Source organism: Triturus cristatus, chromosome 7 (assembly GCF_964204655.1).
Source record: "Triturus cristatus chromosome 7, aTriCri1.1, whole genome shotgun sequence".
Classification (NCBI taxonomy): Eukaryota; Metazoa; Chordata; class Amphibia; order Caudata; family Salamandridae; genus Triturus; species Triturus cristatus.
In genome coordinates, this window is record NC_140590.1 from 1,611,355,363 (window position 1) to 1,611,374,420 (window position 19,058).

Consider the following 19,058-nt stretch of genomic DNA (forward strand, 5'->3'; position numbering starts at 1 on the left):
TGATACATATCCCCCCAAGTGTTCAGAAAGTTCCCCAAACTGCTTCTTTTATCTTTTTATAAACCCCAACCTGGTCATAACTTTGGGCTTGGTTATTGCATTTTCTTAACTTGCCTTGCCTTCTTTTCCAACTCTTGTCTTAGCCAATTTGGACACTTAAGCTAAGTTGTTGTAATTGTAAATTCATTAAACATCAAACGGTCAGATAAACTAAGATACTGGCCACAAAAAGTAGTTGCAACTTGCACGTTCTGTATGCTACCAGCATTTATTTTTGTAAACCCGACCTATGTACTAATAGGTCGGTTCACAAATTACTAAATCTTAGTGGTTTCAGATCCACCTGCCTAATGAATATTAATAAGGCAGTTCGGAACTTGGGACTCACTACAAATGGTTAGAGTCACAGGGATGGTGGCCTGCAAGAGTCATCCTGCCACCATCCCTATAACTGCTTTTCAAAAATAAGATTTCTTTAAAAAAAAAAATCCCAATTTCCTTAAAGGAAACGAGGCTGCTTTAAAAAAAAAAGTTTGATTTTTGGAAAGTTTCACTGAGAGTTGCACTGGACCCATGACAACTCCCCCAGAAGCAGCCACCTCAATTCCCAAAGGAGAAGGAGTCCAACGGGGACAGGGTTCAAAAGGGACCCCTTCCCTTTTGCAAATGAGTTACCACTCCAACTTGGGAATCAGTAACTTTTCAATGACTCGCAGCCAGAAATAAGTTTGCAAACCCTTGATAGATATTTATTTCCACAATTTGGAAGGTACGCCCACAACGCAGCCCTTTCAAATTGTGACATGGTATCCATTGAGAAACCTATTTCAGGAGTCCTCAAAACTTTACTAACTCCTAAAATTGATTTGGTACATTGGAAATAACTTTTGGGCGGTCGCAAACACTCCAAGTTTGCGAATTGGAGGGTTTGCAACAGCTAAAAATATGTGTACATCTGGCCCAAAGTTCTAATTTCACACAGAATGCAACTAAAGTGACTGTTCTTTGAACTAAAATTGTCAAACTAAATGCCTCGAACTGTGTTCCACATCTTTTGTTACAACTCTTAAGTACCCTGAGTGCAAAATAAAAAAATAAAACTATATACATGATTTCCATTTAGAATTATTGTAGGTATATTTATTTTATGTTGATGTCATGCAGTTCGGGGATGGATCCGGCCCTCGCTCACCCACGCTGTATACTGTATGAATATAGGCTAGGAGTCTGAACAGATTTGGGAAGCGAGGAATAACAATGATTTAAAGAGGCTCTCGCAGGGCTGGGATTTATAGAGGTTGAGCCACGTGGGTCTGGAGACAGGGCTCCAAACCGGAAGTGGATTGTAGGGGTTTGCAGGCCCACCTGCCAGATCTCCCCTGAAAAAATCGATGTCCCAGAAACATGTTCTTGGCAGAGGTTCCCATGCCATCTCCGGTTACCTGCTTGCCAAACAAAGGCAGGGACCTTTCCTGAAAGCCATATCAGCCCGCAGGGTGGGGCCGGGCGGTATTGATTCTCTCCCTGCCACAGAGCGCGCCGCCGGAAGGGCTGAAGTCTCCTTCGGAGGCGGGCGCTGCTCTTGATCGCACAGACAGCGCTGCGCAGCTGGGTCCCAAGGTGATGTAACCAAGTAAAGGGAGTGGCGTGTTTGAGAGATGTGGCTTTCAGGACAGGTGGGCTTTTTTCGGTTTGTTTTTCAACAGCAGCCCAAACGTTGCCTGCTGAGGGAAGGAGGTGCAAAATCTGCACTGTAAGTGATAGCTGTGCTCTTAATATTCACTTTGGGGCGGTGAACCTGTAGGGAAAGGCTTACTCTACTGAATTTAATCTGCAACGAATCTTCTACCGTTTGCAGTAAAAAGAAGAGAGTAATACTTTATTATCTTGTTATGACCCTAGAATTTTAGGAAAAAACACCTTTTGCTTTGTTAAGAAGATCGGTGATTATCTTAGCTGTTCTGTTCACGCTGCAGCTAACAGTGGGCACTGATTGGAATTAGAATGGTTAAGTATTGTTTACCTTTCATGGATAGTTTGTTGAAAAAACAATGGATAGTTGTAAAGGCAAGTGGAGCTGTGCTATCTATGGCTGGAGCATTTACTGCATTGTTTTCGACTCGCTGTACGTGGAAGTAAATTTGCCACATAATTTGCAATCTAAACTAAACAGGCTGTTTCTACCTCAGTGGATCGAGATAATACTGCCAGATAATGTGCTATATAATAGTGACTAATTTGTCTTTCTTAAAGTATAATTTAGATAACTGTACCACATAATGTGTTTACCCTTTGCCGCATACAGTGTTCTGCATGGGGGGCAGTCAATGTGGTTATGAAAACCATATTTCACGTGGATCAGTGAAATAGTGTCCATATTTCACGGTTCTCTGAGAAGCATGAGTTTTATACCATTATCAGCCTCATGCATCAACCCAAAATCCAGTCGGTAAAATACCGATTCGCTAATAGCTCCCGGTATTAAGTTAAAAATACCCAATCCCAATGCATCAACCCAAAAGCAGAAATCGCTATTTAAGGAATCCTTAAATAGCGATTCTTAAAATAGGGATTCCTTAAATACCGATTCCTTAAATAGGGATTCCTTAAATACCGATTCCTTAAATAGGGATTCCTTAAATACCGATTCCTTAAATAGCGATTGCATTTAAGGAATCCCAAAGTGAGATTCCTTAAATGCAATGCATCAAAGTTAAAAAATTAGCGATTTCGCTAATAGGGGGAGCAAATCACCATGAAGATGAACTGCATGGTAATTTGCAAAAACTTTGAAAAATGCACTTTTGTGCATTTTTCAAAGTTTCATGTTGCGCACACACATGCCCTTAGAGCATGTGTGTGTGCAACATATGTGCACATATCATTTTCAGGGGTGCTATAGGGTGTCATTTTGACACCCTTGCACCCTTGAAATTGCATGAGCAATTAGCGAGAACCTACTGGTACTCGCTATTTGCTCATGCAATCTCCGATTCATTCCTATGGGCCTGGAGGCCCATAGGAATGATTGGGACGGCATTCCTTAATTGCTACTCGCTATTTGCTAGTAGCAATTAAGGAAAGTTAAGGAATCGCTATTTGAATAGCGATTCCTACATGCATAGCCTTTTGCTATTCCTTATTAGCGAATCCTTATTTTTCGCTAATAAGGAATCGCAAATGCTAATGTTGATGCATATGCCCCTTTGTGCTTTAAAAGCGCCTAAACGTCATAGAGAGTGAGAGAGAGTGCTTAAAGGTTCCTACATCTTGGTTTTGTGATTTATAGGCATGCAGATTGCAGAAGGAACAAGCATTGGCAAAGCCAATAGGTCGCGCCAGCGTGGCTGCTGTTCAGCATGGCTAAAAGTTAATGGGGTAAAAGAGAGTGGAGTGTTATGGAGTGGGGTAGACCGTCATGAAATGGTGTGGAGTGGTGTTGAGTGAAGTGGAGTGTCTTAGAGTGGCATAGAGTGGAGTCGTGTACAGTGTTGTGGAGTGTCATGGAGGGTGTAGAGTGGCGTAGAGTGGAGTATGCATGATGTGGTAGCGCACTGCCATTACAGACAACACATCTTCAATTAAAATGACCATTACATTTGCACAGACATAAAGTTTTATTGATAAAAGTATACAGTGCACAAACGATAATGGATGGAAATTTCATCACCTAGTGTATTAATTTATTTTGATCGTATTAAAATATTTGTTTCCTCCACACTTCAAAATTACCAAAAAATGTGCTTCATTTGTGCTTTCCATATTATGAAATATCTACTCAGTTTATTTACAGACATATATATGTTGTGCTAAAAAAAAGAAATAACATCACACAGCACAACCTGAGTAGCCTACATGATTGTCACATAAATCCTCTCACTTTGAAATCAGAGAAATAAAAGTAAACACCAAGCTCCCTGGAAGACAGAGCCTGACATTTGACACCTGCCTTTGAATGCACAGCTAATGTTACAGGATAAGAACAAGATTTGAAGGCCTGTTTACAGAAATTCAGTACTGGTGGAAGAATACAGTAAATAGGGTTTGGGGAAGGAAAGGGACAAACTCAAGCTGGGCAGCCTAAAACAAATAAAGCCAGCAAATAGAAAGCAAGCAAATGTGAGTTACATACCACAAAGTCAATGGTAAGCAATGGGTGGAATGCCTTCCCAGGGAAGCTTTCAGAATGTCCCAAGTTTGTCATTAGAAAACCAGACAGCTGCGCTGTCTGTTAGGCTTCAACCTAAACATGTATGTCTGTCTTCAGTCAGGGTAATTGTGTGTTGTGTGCAGACTTTCTCCTAGCCAGGTTAGGTGCATCTGCCCCTTGTTACAGGCTTTCAACCAGTTAGTTGCGGTCTCACTAGTGGAATCTGCACAAGCACAGAACTCTCCACACCTCTACTGGCAGTAGCTTTTAAAGGTTAGAAAGTTAACCTACATAAAGGGCTTCCTTCCTTTGAACTTTGATAAATGGAGAACATCTGAAGTGAAAAATACAGAAACATGCCTTGGAATAGTAGTGCAAGGATGTTTGCTGTCCCTTTTGAAGTTGTATGAGAGTGGGCGAAGTCCTGCAAAGGCTGTTTAACTCTTATTTTATGCTTCTTTATTGGGCTATTACACACTCTATCTAGCCCCCTCCTTGTGACTTCTGGTTGTTTGTTGCATGGTTGTCCGGTATCTCCTACTTTCATGAGGCCAGGTTGCCCGAGGGTGGGAACAGGGTTGAGGCATTTCGACTCCTGCACCTGAGCAGCGTCAGTACTACATTAAGGCCTGCAAGAAACTGACCTGTGGCGCCATCCAAAACAAGCATTGGCAAAGCCATTAGGTCTTGCATTTTCCAATGCCTTTTGTTCATGTTGTACAGCATTGAGTAACGTAGGAGCGGGTGGGGACAGGAACACATCGGAGAAAGAAACACAAGATGGACAAGGCAAGCCCTCGAATAAGAAGCAAGTAGATAAGAGTGGCAAATAAGCCAACCAGTAGTAAGCAACGGGTGTGCTTTAAGTCCACTATAAATTCTTGGTAAGCTAACAGCATGTCGTTTGCAACTAGGTAGTTGCGCTGTCTGAGAGGCTGGACCTAGAAATGGCCACAGGAGTGGTCCAGATTACAGCACATGCTATACAAAGGCATTTGAGCTAGTGTAAAGAGAGCAATGCAGTTGTTCCTGGTGCTCCGAGATTTCTTTTTAGTAGAGCCATAGCTGGTAGGGGAAACATAGTCCATCTCAGTGAGCCGCTGGGCTCCATGGCTGTCTGTCACCTTCTCACCTAATTTGACCTGCTAGCAGCTTCTTCTAGTGCCCACCACTCAACAAATAGCAGACCTGCATAAAGACTTTGGCAGAAACTAGGATGGTGATAAGAGCTCCTTCAGACTGTTTTTGCTTCCTTCTCAGCGCTTAGACTCTGCAGTGTTACACATTCTACAAAATCAAAGTATTATTATTCTCATGTAACTACTGTGCGGTGAGGATTTTAAGGGACTTGTTGGTTAACAATATTTCCCAGCCTACCTAGATAAGTTGGGCTCCCTAAAGATAGAAGTTACTATTCATTCATAGAGCAAAGAATGGAATGGTTTTGTGAATGAATGGAGTGATTAGTATTAATATATAGGGGTTTATGCCACAGGCCAATTAAGGGCGAATTAAAGAAGGTGACAAACTTAGTGGGGAAGTCAGACTGTTGATGTTAGAGAACATGAATGCAATGAAAGATCTTGGGGTATGAGCCGGGCAGACTTGTTTGCAGCCAGCCTGGCTCCAGAACAAATAACCATAGTGGCCACCCGCATGGGGAGAATAAACGGTTTCTTCTGAGGAGTTTGGTGCGTGATGCCAGCTAGACCGAGCTCTTTGCCTCTGCTTCTCCCAACCCCTCTCAGGCCGTTTGTGAGCACGCCACGGTCCTGCGCAGGAGGTCCGTCTGTTGGAACTACCTGTCTTGCCATGCTTTCCCGCCTCGACTGAGCAAGTGTATGCATTGCAAGCATGCGCACTCCCGAAAATACACTTTTCTCAATTTTTTGAGCTGTGGGGTTAGAATAGTAAATTATCCTACGGTTTCTACCCTCAAATATTTGGGCCTCCGCTACGCTTTTGAGGGAAGCTCAGAACTACAGTGACGCGCACGAGTCATGGAAACACGACGCCGGCCTTGACAAAAGTCTGTCACGCATGGGTAGGCTGTGAACTTTGGCTGCGAGCAGGCTGGCGGGGCAGCGCCTCTTCCCCTTCGGCGGCGCTCATTTGGAGGGGGGGGGGGGGGGGGGGGGGGGGGCAAGAGTGCCCTGGTTTCAGTTCAGCTCTTTACAGTTGAGGGACTTGCCTGCTCTTTGGAATGGGTGAGCAGTAATTCACGATAGCTGCAGAGATAAGGCACAGGTTGCAGGCGCCTCGGAGGAGTGGCACAGGTAGCACCCGAAAAGCTCTCACAGAAGACGCCATTTTCTGTGCCTGGAACCCACGTCTAGAAGCGACTGGGAAGCCCCGGACAGCCATTTTCCGAAAGCCATGCTGCTGGTGGTTTTTTGTGTGTGCATATTTATATAGCGCGAACTCGACCCGAAGGTATTGGAGCGCTTTACACGAGCACCGTATTTACATTACACATTCAGGCACGGGGAGATTAAGTGATTTGCCCAGAATCACAAGATGTTGACGCGACCTCGAGGTTCGAACTCTGGTTTCCAGCACCAAAGTCGGCAGCGTAGCCGCCGGACCACATCCTCTCCCCTAATATCATATCATTTTAATATCATAACTAATGGATGTCAATACAAAGGGCAGATTGTGTCACAAGAGTTATTTGCGGTTCATTCACACGCCCGTCTACCGTGGCGCTTCTTTTAGTTTTCTATCCATCTAATTTCCTTGCATTTCTCCGTCTTTTCCCTTCTAAACAAACATCCAGGCGTGCTCGTGTTTTGTTTTGCTACTTTCTCTAAAGCCTTCAGTACAGTGTGTCAGCAGATTCCCGACTTCGCTGGTTTTAATTTCTTTCCATTGAGGGTCTCTTAGCTAAGAATAGACAAAATGGCAGGCCTTCCTGCACACCATCAAGATTGCGTCTCCAATATGTTCGCTCTTCTCTTCCTGCCTTAGTGCCTTACTGGCTTCAATCTCTTATTCAGCTTACCCTTGGGGATATATAATGCATATCCTTGGACTGTGTCTGATTTCGTTTGAGGTAGAGCCTCCCGTATCTCTTTCCCTTGCCTTTCCATGTAGAGTATTGTTCCAAGGCCCCCGATTCTTGCCTGTTTCAAGACCCTTTTTGAGTTTGTTGATCCTTGGCAATAGTTTGTCCACTGGTTTATCTCATCAACCCCATGGTACATTCAGCATTGTGGGTGTCCAGGGTTCAACTGGATAACAGATCCCCCACACTCTGCATGTGGTAGAGTTTGGAGTTATCTATGTTTTCATGTATGTGACAATGAAGATTTCAGACCTTTGAGTGTTGCTTAACTCGATGGTTAGCAGAGATACATATGTGCCGCTTTAGGATCAGATCTGGTGTGGATCATGCCTGGCATAGTTGAGGCTAAGAGTATGAAATATTCATAACTCACCATGCCAATTGAAAAAAGGCTTAATTCGAGGCTGCTCTACTAGATCGTGTAGGACCGTGAGGATGAGATTGTGCCCCAGAAGACGCATCAGAAGAGTTGTCCTACTTTTGTAGGTAGCACCTCCTCCAGGAATATCAAGTCGAAAACACTGGTCATATGTCTCGAGGTACTGGCTATGGACAGTTTGTGCATTAGATCTTGTTGTCATGCACTGCTTTGGCTCATGGCATCTACTTACATAATTTTTACCCTTAGAGGCTCCATTGATGGGACTGGCCACCTGTTCATCATAGTACAGGTATTACTGTTACCACACTTGCAAAATCATTACAACAGGGCTCAGACTTCAATGATGAGATACAGACAGGTGTTTTTTTGTGGTATGGTGGTGCTCTGTGTTTGCCTTCACATGCTTCTTTTTCTGGTCTCTGAATGTCAACTAAGTCAAGAAAAAACTCTTTAGGGCATTTCCAGAGGTTCTGTTTGTTTGAGGGCAGCTTTTGCACATGGAGGCAGTTTAAAGGATGTCATTTCTTGTTGCAGCCACTGTACAAAGGTTTCTGAAAAAAACATTTCTCTTGAACTCTCTGTAGTTTGAGGATGAATCTACCAGCAGACACGATCCACAAATCATTGGCTGTTTATTAGAGCACCTAGGTCTTTATGTAGTTGTTCCAGATCATCGCTTTCCATTTCCAGATGTTCACAGTAATAGACTGGTAGTAGATAGACAAGAAAACAAGGACTTATAAAGAATTCACTCTGCGTCGCGGATAAGAAACTTCAGAGTCTAATTTCATACAAGGTTCTCTTACACCTTGACCATAACTACTGTCAATGTACTTAGCTATTCACTAACCTGTTAGATAACTCGGTGGGTAAGATGGCTTAGTGAGGGAAGTGCATGCTGCTTGCATCTGTGTGTGATATCCCAGCAGGTCCTACTCAGGCTCCTTATGTCGATAGACTTGAGTACAATTACATTAATTTACAGTGGCTAATGTTATTGACTGCGCTTAGAAAAGGCAAAACTTTTGGCGCACGAGGTATATAACAGTAATTTATTGTAATTATCAGTAAACTCTCAAAACTAGGCCTCTATGTCCATTGGACTATAGACGCATCTTCCTGATTAATGGATCACGTTTGACAGCAGACTGATGGCTTATTACTATGACTGCACAACTCTTGGATATCTCTCTGTTCTGTCTGTGTTTTTCAGACAGTTCTAGTAAATTCAATCGAATGCAAGAATATAAGCCAAAATTAGCCCAAAATGTAGTTCTGCCTTTAAGAGAGTGAGGAAGGTAGCCCTCTTTCCATGGCCGTGGCCTCATCCTGCGATTGATCTGACCTCTTGATTTCACGGGTCGCTGGCTTCCCATTGTCCTTGGCTTCCCCTTATTGTCCTTCAACAGATGGATTGACAGTCCCCATCCTCTGGCCCAGCCTGCCTTGTGCTTTTTTCTTGTTTTTAATGCTGCACTTCTGTGCTGCATGAAATTTCCTTGTCCCAGTCTCTTGCCACACATGCTATTTTCAAATGGTTTGCCCTGGTTTTTTTGGGGGGCTCCTGGGCCCTCTTGTCGGTGTTATGTGTTTCTCATCCCCACAGCTTCCCCCCTTTTCTACTGGTATGACTTCACCTGTATATTTCCTAGCTCTCTTCTCCATCCCACCGAGTGTAAGGTCTGCTGTTCCCTGGTTTCCACTCGATGATGGTGACTTCCCCTATGTTGTGTTGTATTTTCACTTGTAATTGCTTGTGATTTTTCAGTGGTTCACTTTGTTTCACTTCCGGCTCTTCTAAGTTCCACTTGCTGTTTTTTATTTTCTGCATTCTCCCTCTCCCAGGGTCTCATCCATCTCCGTGCGTTGGTGTGATAGTCTTGTGTCTGCTGTCCTGCACTCCTCCCGCTCCTTCTACATCCGGTTTCCTTGCCCCAGGTTGAGACCAATCCGTGTTTTCCTGGTGGTCTTCTTGTGTATCATGGGCCTTAGCACTGCCTGCAGTAAGTCATTCTGCCTGATTAGCCCTCTTCAGAGACGTTCCTTCTACCAAAGCCCCTTCTGCTCTACACTAACCTGGTTTTACCTTTTGAAAGTTCATATATAAGGGGGTTTTACCCAGGGCGCAAGTTGGTGGTACACACAGTTAGACAGTGTCCACCCACTATTTTCACTGGGTAGAGACCGTCCACCCTGCCAAGAAGTTGGGCCCTACTGAAATATGCTTTACTGCCTCAGTGTAATTTTCAGACCCCAGGACCCATTGAGCAGCGGCTGCACTTTGCTTTCATTTTGAGAAGCAACTTTGTCTGCTTTTGTTTCGAGCAGCAATGTGCAGGGGCAAGGGTGCTTTGTTATATTAAATTCCAGCTGGGCCCACAACAAATGCCGAAGTTAAGGGGTCATCAGGCCGCCCTTTGTTCGAGTATCCTGCCTGGGAGCTATTTGGAGCCTAACAGATAGATTCAAATGCAGTGGAGGAAAAACAAAGGCACACAGCTTATTACTTACTTCACAAGTACACGTAAGAGAGACAAGTTTTTACTTTGCTCAATCCCTGTGTATGAGATATGTATGCACAGTGACAACGTCAGATGTGTTGTCTGTCCCACTAATTACTCAATAGCAATTTAAATGCCAGTATTTTGTTTTATTTCGTTTATAGCACTACTCATTCAAATGTAGGTGTCAGAGTGGTTTACATCATTGTGTAAATCAATGTACAGGATGTGTTATATAAGACAGTGAGTGTTACAATGTGTAGGAGTCACATCTCCATTATAACTCACTGTGCTATATTGGAAGGATTTTATTTTTGAACTGCAAGTAACAGTTCTACGTATTCTAATCAGTAACCACCTTGTTGCCAATTTATTTGTGGCAGAGTTTTTAAAAAAAGTATAAGTTGAGGCCTAGATTTTGCAACAGCGTTGCACCACTTTTTTGGGCACAACCCGACGCAAAATCTAATTTGTAAAATCTCGTAATTAGTTTAAGTGTACTCATGATAGATCTGCTACATGTATATGTGAGGTCTTAAGATCTGATATCACTTCTTGTGATGTCACTTCCTGTGAGGTCAAGGGTTGTGATATCACTTCCTGTCATGCCACATGCGATGTCTCGGTCATGATGTCACTTCCATACTGACTAACTTGGTAAGCCCCCACTTCTGTTTTTTTAGGACTTGTGCCTTGGTTTTACCCTGTTTTACACTCATTGGGCGAAAGCCGCATGCACATTTGGCGGCGGGGGGAGTGGGGGACTGCCCTGGTTTTAGTTCAGCTGTTAGCAGTTGAGTAACTTGCCTACTCTTTTGAATGAGTGAGCAGGAATTCATGATAGCTTCATAGATATGCATCAGGGTGCAGGCTCTTTGGAACTACATTTCCTTTATTACCTGTTGAGAGGAAGTTAAGCTCCCAATTCTGAAAAGGATATTATGGATACATAGTGGGTGAGGCCACAGATTATAGACTGCAGTGGCGGCCTACATGTCAGGGGCAGCAGGTTATAGCAGCTGCTAACCGTGACTTGCCTATTGGGACCTTTGACAGGAGGGCATCGGGAGTATGGCATTTCAGCACATGAGTGGAAGTGTAAGCGGCCCAACCAAGCAGGAGGGTTTATTTCATTAGTGAGGATTCTACAGTCCCATTGGTTACATTTGAAATTGCTGGGCTGGAGGGCCTACTCCATGCCCTCGCCTCCCACACAACTCTTCCTCACTAGACCTCCTGGTGCTCCCACACCACTCTTCCTCACCAGACTTTTTGGTGCACCCAGCCCCTCTTCCTCACAAGACTTGCTGGTCCTCCCACACCACTCTTTGTCACAAGACCTGCTGGTGCTTCCACATACTGTTCCTCACCAGACCTGCTGATGTACCCACACCACTCTTCCTCACCAGACCTGCTGGTGCTCCCACGCCACTCTTCCTCACAAGACCTGCTGGTGCTTCCACATACTGTTCCTCACCAGACCTGCTGATGTACCCACACCACTCTTCCTCACCAGATCTGCTGGTGCTCCCACACCACTCTTCCTCACCAGACCTGCTGGTGCTCCCACATAACTCTTCCTCACCGGACCTGCTGGTGCTCCCACACCACTCTTCCTCGCCAGACCTGCTGGTGCTCCTACACCACTCTTCCTCACCAGACCTGCTGGTGCTCCCACACCACTCTTCCTCACCAGACCTTCTGGGGCTTCACATCACTCTGCCTCACCAGACCTTCTGGTGTTTCACATTACTCTTCCTCGCCAGACCTGCTGGTGCACCCACACCACTCTTCCTCACCAGACCTGCTGGTGCTCCTACACCACTCTTCATCACCAGACCTGCTGGTGCTCCTACACCACTCTTCCTCACCAGGCCTTCTGGTGCTCCCACACCACTCTTCCTCACCAGACCTTCTGGTGCTTCACATCACTCTGCCTCACCAGACCTTCTGGTGCTTCACATCACTGTACCTCACCAGACCTGCTGGTGCTCCCACACCACTCTTCCTCACCAGACCTGATGGTGTTCACATCACTCTCCCTCAACAGACCTGCTGGTGCACTGCTCGCACACCACTCTACCTCACCAGACCTGCTTGTGCCCCTACACCACTCTTCCTCACTAGACTTAATGGTGCTCCCACACCACTCTGCCTCACCAGACCTTTTGGTGCTTAACACCACTCTTCCTCACCAGACCTGCTGGTGCTCCCACGCCACTGTTCCTCACCAGACCAGCTGGTGCTCCCACGCCACTCTTCCTCACCAGACCTTCTGGGGCTTCACATCACTCTGCCTCACCAGACCTTCTGGTGTTTCACATTACTCTTCCTCGCCAGACCTGCTGGTGCTCCCACACCAGTCTTCCTCAACAGACCTGCTGGTGCTCCCACACCAGTCTTCCTCAACAGACCTGCTGGTGCTTCCCCTCACTCTTCCTCACCAGACCTGCTGGTGCTCCCACGCCACTCTTCCTCACCTACCTGCTGGTGCACTGCTCGCACACCACTCTTTCTCGGGAGATCTGCTGACGTTCCCACGCCCCAACTGTCAGAATGGAAAGCAAAGAGAGACGTCATTCCAGGGGAATCTCTCTCAGTTGCAGACAGTTTGCCCCGACAGTCCCAGTATTTGTTTCTGCGGCTCCATTCCAGGACATTCCATGGCGACGAGGATCCCTTTCTTTGGACCGACTTAAAAATTACGACAAGTTCTTACAGTACATTCGTTTTCGGAAGCGCGCAGCCTCCTTTGAGGGCGCCCTTGGCGAACGATGCACAAGCGCACATTTATTTCCTTGGATACTCTGGGTGGATGAGGGGAGGGAGAGGAAGAGAGACAGAGAGAGATGTTTTAAAATACCACGAGAGCTATTCGCAGCGCTGCCTCGGGAGGCAGCTCTCGAGGCAATGCGCGCCGTCTCTCAGGTCTTGTTGTGCTTCCTGCCGCGCGCCTGCTACCAGGAGCTGCTGGGCCCAATCTCCTGACCTGCTTGTCTTTTGTTACAGGATGAACTTTCATTGAGCAGCGAGGAGTTTGATATGAATGACAGCACATGGCTATCAGCTGATCAGCGTGCCAGCCCCAGCCACGACGAGAGAATGCGCAGCCCACACAACCGCCACAGCCAGGAGGACGGTAATGAGCACACGGCCCACCATTGTTTGCTGCACACTGCCTGCCTGTCTGGTCTGGGGTTGGGGGGGGGGTGCCTTTTGTAACCGACGTGTTCTCGCGAGAGCTTCCGCCCTGAGCCTTCTAGTTCCCAATCCTAGTCTAGAGATTCTCATCTTGTTATGATTTATCCAGTGGCATCATGCTAGGCCAGGCTTCTCCAAGGAGTAGCTTGTGAGCTGCTGGTAGCTCTTCAGCTACCCACAAGTAGCCCCCCTGTGTACGCCCCAGCCTAACAAATTAGAAGCTTTTGCTTGGTTGAATAAATACATGTATGTCAAAAAAGTATTTGTAGCTCGGGATGATTTTCATGGTAAACGAGTAGCTCTTGCTACAGATAGGGTTGGAGACTTCTGTGCTAGGCCATCTCTTGGCACGGAAGAATAATTCATCCCCGCATGTAAATTCGTAGAAGACGCAGAATCTGGGGAACCGCGGTTACAGGTTAAGAACTTACAGGTTAGGCAGTAACTCTGTCCTATCACTGAACTTTCTGACAAATAAATGATGAAACTTTGGTCAGCGCTGCAAGCCTCTGGTCTTGGTATGGATACTGCGAAATGAGTGCAATGGAAGGTGTGACTGTTGTAATGAACATGTGCACGCAAGAGCTTCCTCTATGACCCTTCTAGTTCTCCATTTTTGGATATTACCTAGATTCTCATGTTGGGATAACTTGTACGCCGGCATCATCCTAGCATGCAGATGTATAAGTCATGCCAGTTCTAGAGAACCAGAGTTGCAGGTCGGTAACTCCGTCCTATCACTGTCTGCTGAGTAACAAATGTTGAAGCGGGATGTCACCCTCACCAAACCCCTGCTTTTGGAATTTGTCTTAGGACAGTAGAATTGCCTAACCATATCTTAATATCAACATGATTTTGAAAGGTCTTGGTTTGTTTATTCTTATTCCGGGCTTCTGTGTTGAACGAGTTTGACCTGGTTATAGTACCTTCTGTGGATGTGTTTTTTATGATATTGTGGGACAGAATTTGATATGTTTATTTTAAATTTGTAGTGCTCTGTTAGCCGATTTTGTTTTTGAGATGAATGTTTTTACCGGACATTGACAGTATAACAGTATGTCACGATTAGCTCGATTCCTTCACAACAGCATTTATTATGTGATGTTATTTTTGCTTGCGAGTACATATAAAACATTGGTTTGGGCCTATACAGCTACTGGGTAAAACTGTCTTCTTTCCTGAACGCATTCTCCCTTCATTATCCAGTGAAGTCTGGCGTAAATGACCAAAAAATGACCATCTTACATGTCGTCTAGATTGACAATCCACATATATTTGCGTCAAAGGAATAAACATGCTGATTATTCTGTATGGACAATATTAGATCCCACAATGCAAAGAGCAGGCGTTGTCTTTATAAAATTCAATATTGTGGGCTGATTAGGGGTAGTTTAAAAAAATATGTATCTGTCTGATAGCGGGTCTGATTTTTTTTTCCTTCATCCCATATTTCCCAATGCCACCTATATTTGACACATTTATAATTTCCATTTTTGCCAAAGCAAACAATGCGCTTTAAAGTGTGGATGTGTCACCAGACTCCGTTAAGTGTCAAAAATTGTACCAATAATCCAGATGGGACAGACACTGGCCGTCCATTTTCAATTCACAAAGAAGGGCAATGCAGAGAAAAAGTGTAAATCAGTACCAGGAAACAAACCGTAACCAGACACTGTGGCAATTGACCAACCATTCCTATTTGGGTAATTGTTGCTGTAGGAGGTTGAAAATAACAATTGGTGTCTCCTATATCAGAGATGGTAAACATTTCTGACTCGGAGATGGAATTTGATTTATTGGAATATTTATCTATGCAACCTAATCAACTCTTTGACAGATTTGTGAAAGAGATTACAAACCAAGGCTTTCAGTTTTCCTTGGAGGACGTTGAGTTGTCACCAAATTTTGGAATGGAGATCCAGGTATTCCAATCAGACCCCTCACCACTTTCTTGCATATTTTGCCCTTCCATTTCCCCAGTTCCAACCAGCACACCCCTGGGCCATCAGAGATGCAGACACACATTTTGTTTGAGACTCTTATATTTTTGGCCTTGCTACTGTGAGGTGATTCTAACGTACATAAGGAGACAAGGTTTCCACACCCTCTACTTCACAATATAAATGCAAAATAAATCCTGACATTGAGATGTAATCTTGTTCTATACTACATCAGGCATTTTGGTTCCATTCAAAATGATGACTGGCTTTAATTGAGGGAATAGTCAATGAGGGTTAATGGCAGCCTTCAACAGACCATCAAAACACATACTTTTATCTTCCAAAAGTGATGGCTTGGACTTTTGTTCCTAGGATTCTTAGTAGGAGGTCAACACTACAAGTGGATTTCGACCTTTCAGTTTGCTAATGCCTCCATTGCTCTTCACCAACATTATAATTCTCAATACTCTGGTATTCAAGGAAGCATATATACACATATGTACTGTCTACTCGCCTGGTTTGAAATGATTTAGTGTAAACATGTGATTCATTCCAAGGCCCGTCTCCTACCCCACAACATTTTTTAAAATCGGAAAAGTAATTATCCTGTTGGAACTCTTTACTCTTTTTCTGTTATTGCCAAGGTACCTAGGGATTAAGGGGCACACACCTTTTTTATGGAAAATCTGGATGGGAGCAGAACTCTCAATCTGTCTTGATAGGGTTTCCTCTTTTAAAGCCTTTTCCAATCTCGTTGTTGGTTCCAGCAGGCTCAAACAGGAGAGCTCACGGCCATGGTCACCATTGCTAAATGGGTTCTCTCCAGTATTTAAACTTTATGGGATGCAGGATTCTTCTAAGGCAGTATAAGAGCAAAAGCAGCATTGTTTTGTTTCTAGTCATAGGCTTATGTATGAAATATGTATGGTAGCTGTATGGCCATAGCATTATGCTTTTTGCAAGAATTAATTGCTTTATGTTCCATCCTGTAGAGAAGCTATCTTTGTCCTAAACAAGACAGAAGAATGAGGTATAAACAAACTGTGATTATCAGAATGCAGCAATGTCACTCATTCAGTTAGGGGGTAGGGCTTAGGAGAGAGGTCTTAATGATTGTAATTTGATGGGGTTAGACAAAATGGGAATATATAAAGGGTTGGATGTGGTGTTGATCATACTAAAAGATTAGGTGAAATAGTAGGATGTCTTGGATTTCGGGTGGAAGAGAAGGTGTGTTTGGACTGAGCTGTGGACAGGGTTGTAATCGATTTGATGTGTTGCTGATTAAGTTGAAGATGGAGGTGTAACTAGTTTGATGTCTGAGGTTTCGGCAGGAGAAGAAGGCCCAAGTGGTTGTATATATGAATTGGTCTGAAGAAGGAGGTGTATTTAGTTACTTGTGTGGTGGGCTAGACCGAAGGAAGCAGTGTACATTTTTGGATAAGCAGAAACAGAGTAAATGGTTTGGTTAAGGGGTTTCAGAGAGATCAGTAAAGTGCAATTTCATGTTTGCAGAACACAGATTTTTGCCATTCTTAGTTGGCTTGCATCTCTTACTTAATAGAGAAGCTGGAAAACCCTACTGGGAACTAATTACTATTATATGCACATTAATTAATTTCAAGGAAGAGTATTTAGCACACATTTATACCTAACTTAACTTCTAAATATATATGAAAAGATCCTTTTTTACTTTTTCAGAGGTATGTCTTATATAAAACCAGAAGTTCTGCAGTCATGCGGACTCGTACGTCGACCCCGTACTCAAGTGAGCTTCCTCTTTTGGTAATCTGGTCACGGGTCATCTGGATAGTGGTCGGGTCTCCATCAGAGGCCAGCGGTGGGGATTGAGGTCCTGGGTGATCTTTGTGCTGGGGAATTGTGTCATGTTTCAGACCTCTGGGAAGCTTATGATATAACAGTGGGCCATTTAATCCTCAATGGTGCTTTTGCGTATCCTCGGCCTGCTTCAACACCCTTCACATACTCTGAAAAACGTTCAGATGGATCCCATCCAAATCCAGAAAAATGGTCGCCCTCATCAGTAGCAGACTGAACTACTGCAACGCTCTCTACTCCTGAATCAATGAGAAACTACTACGCAAACTCCAAACCGTCCAGAACGCAGCAGCCAGACTGATCTTAGACATCCCCCGTCGCAACCACAACACCCAACACTTCCGATATCTCCACTGACTCCCCATCAAAAGAAGAATAGTCTTGAAGCTGCTCACCCACGTGTACAAAGCCCTGCACAACTTCGGACCAGCATACCCAAACAACCGCCTCTCCTTCCATGCACCCAAGAGACAACTCAGATCGGCTGACCTCTCTCTGGCCACCATCCGACGCATCTACAAGACCAGAACAGGAGGATAGTCCTTCTCCTACCTCGCAGCCAAGGCATGGAACGACCTCCCCCTCCACCTCTGGGAAATCCCTACACTGCTCCAGTTTAGGAAGGACCTAAAGAGCTGGCTCTTTGGATGACCCCAGCACTCAACAGAGCTGCCTCACCAGCGCCCTGAGACCTTTGCGGGTGAGTAGCTGCACTTCACCAACCCCTGATTGATTGATTGATTGATTGATTGGCACTTAAGATATGAGAGGAGTGGGGTACCGGTGTTGCAGAACCTCTGGAACATGACTGCTATCATCATCTCTCCCTTATTACAGATCGAACGAAAGCGATCCCGTTGCTTTATAGGGCTTTGTTGGGAGGGGCACGTCCGTCTCTCGAGTCTCTCAGATCACATTGGGAAGCAGAGCTGGGTTGCCTCTCACTGATTCCTCATGAAGTAGGATCCTGAAATCCAGTTCTAGAATATCTAGAAATTTCCGCTTCCAACTCATTCAGTTCTTTTATCTACATCTGGGCTATTTGACTCCCCACCGTATACATGCTATGTTTCCTACTGTGGCCTCGGAGTGTCCTCGGTGCAACATTGAGGACGCACATTTCTTTCACATGGTCTGGTCTTGCCCGATCTTACTATCCTATTGGATGTCTTTCAACCAGGTGGTTTGCGGGACTGCAGACAGAGAATTTCTTCTGAGTCCTTCTTTGTGCTTGCTAGGCCTTCATGAACGTTCAGCAGCTAGAAAGGCTATTGATAGGTTTTTAGATCTGGCCTTGATCCTTGCCCACAGGCAATTGACTGTGTTGGAAGTCAGTCTGGGGTCCAGATGTTTACCGTTGGTGGTTAGAGTTGATGAAGTGGGCAGACAGTGAAAGGGAGGCGATCAGTAGGTAAAAGGTTTGGGGGGTTCATAAAGTTCCGATTTTGCCTACATGGGGTACCATCTTGTTAGCTTGCCCGCGACTGGATTGTGGGGGGTAGATGCTTGTTGCCGCCCGCCCCGCGGCTCTGTGCTAGCCTCGGATGCCAGAGACCAGCCCCATCTGGCTCTCCTTAGTGGACTATCCCTCTCTGTTTTTCTTTACTTCTCCCCACTTGTTATGAATGGGGGAACCAGGGGCCAATGCTTGTTTGATGCATCGGGATGCTGGTTTTGCTTGAGTACTTCTTTGATTGGTATATTTCATTTGAGTGTGCTCCCTTGCCTCTGTCTTTTAACTATGATGCTGCTCTTCCTCTTTTGGGCATGGTGCGGTTACCATCGCTACTAGCTGTACCTGTGTTATGTTATCCGCCTACTGCTATTTTGTCTGTGTTAAGCCAGCCAGCTTTTATGTTTTCATTATTATTGAACTGTTGACATGTGTTGAAAACCCTTAATAAAAACATTTTGCAAACAAAACATTTCTGCAATCATGGAGTCTATAAGCCAGTATAGAAAAATCCTCAAAAATGGAATT

General features: G+C 44.8%; 1 protein-coding gene across 2 annotated transcripts in view; it reads left to right on the forward strand.

The window, feature by feature from the left end:
- Window positions 1–19,058, forward strand: part of NOL4L (nucleolar protein 4 like) — a 463,439-nt gene that overhangs the window by 293,557 nt on the left and 150,824 nt on the right. For both annotated transcript variants that reach the window (XM_085619487.1, XM_085619488.1), the window contains exon 5: window positions 13,107–13,236. In XM_085619487.1, coding sequence (XP_085475613.1) covers window positions 13,107–13,236 — 130 coding nt within the window. The remainder of the gene's footprint in view (window positions 1–13,106; window positions 13,237–19,058) is intronic.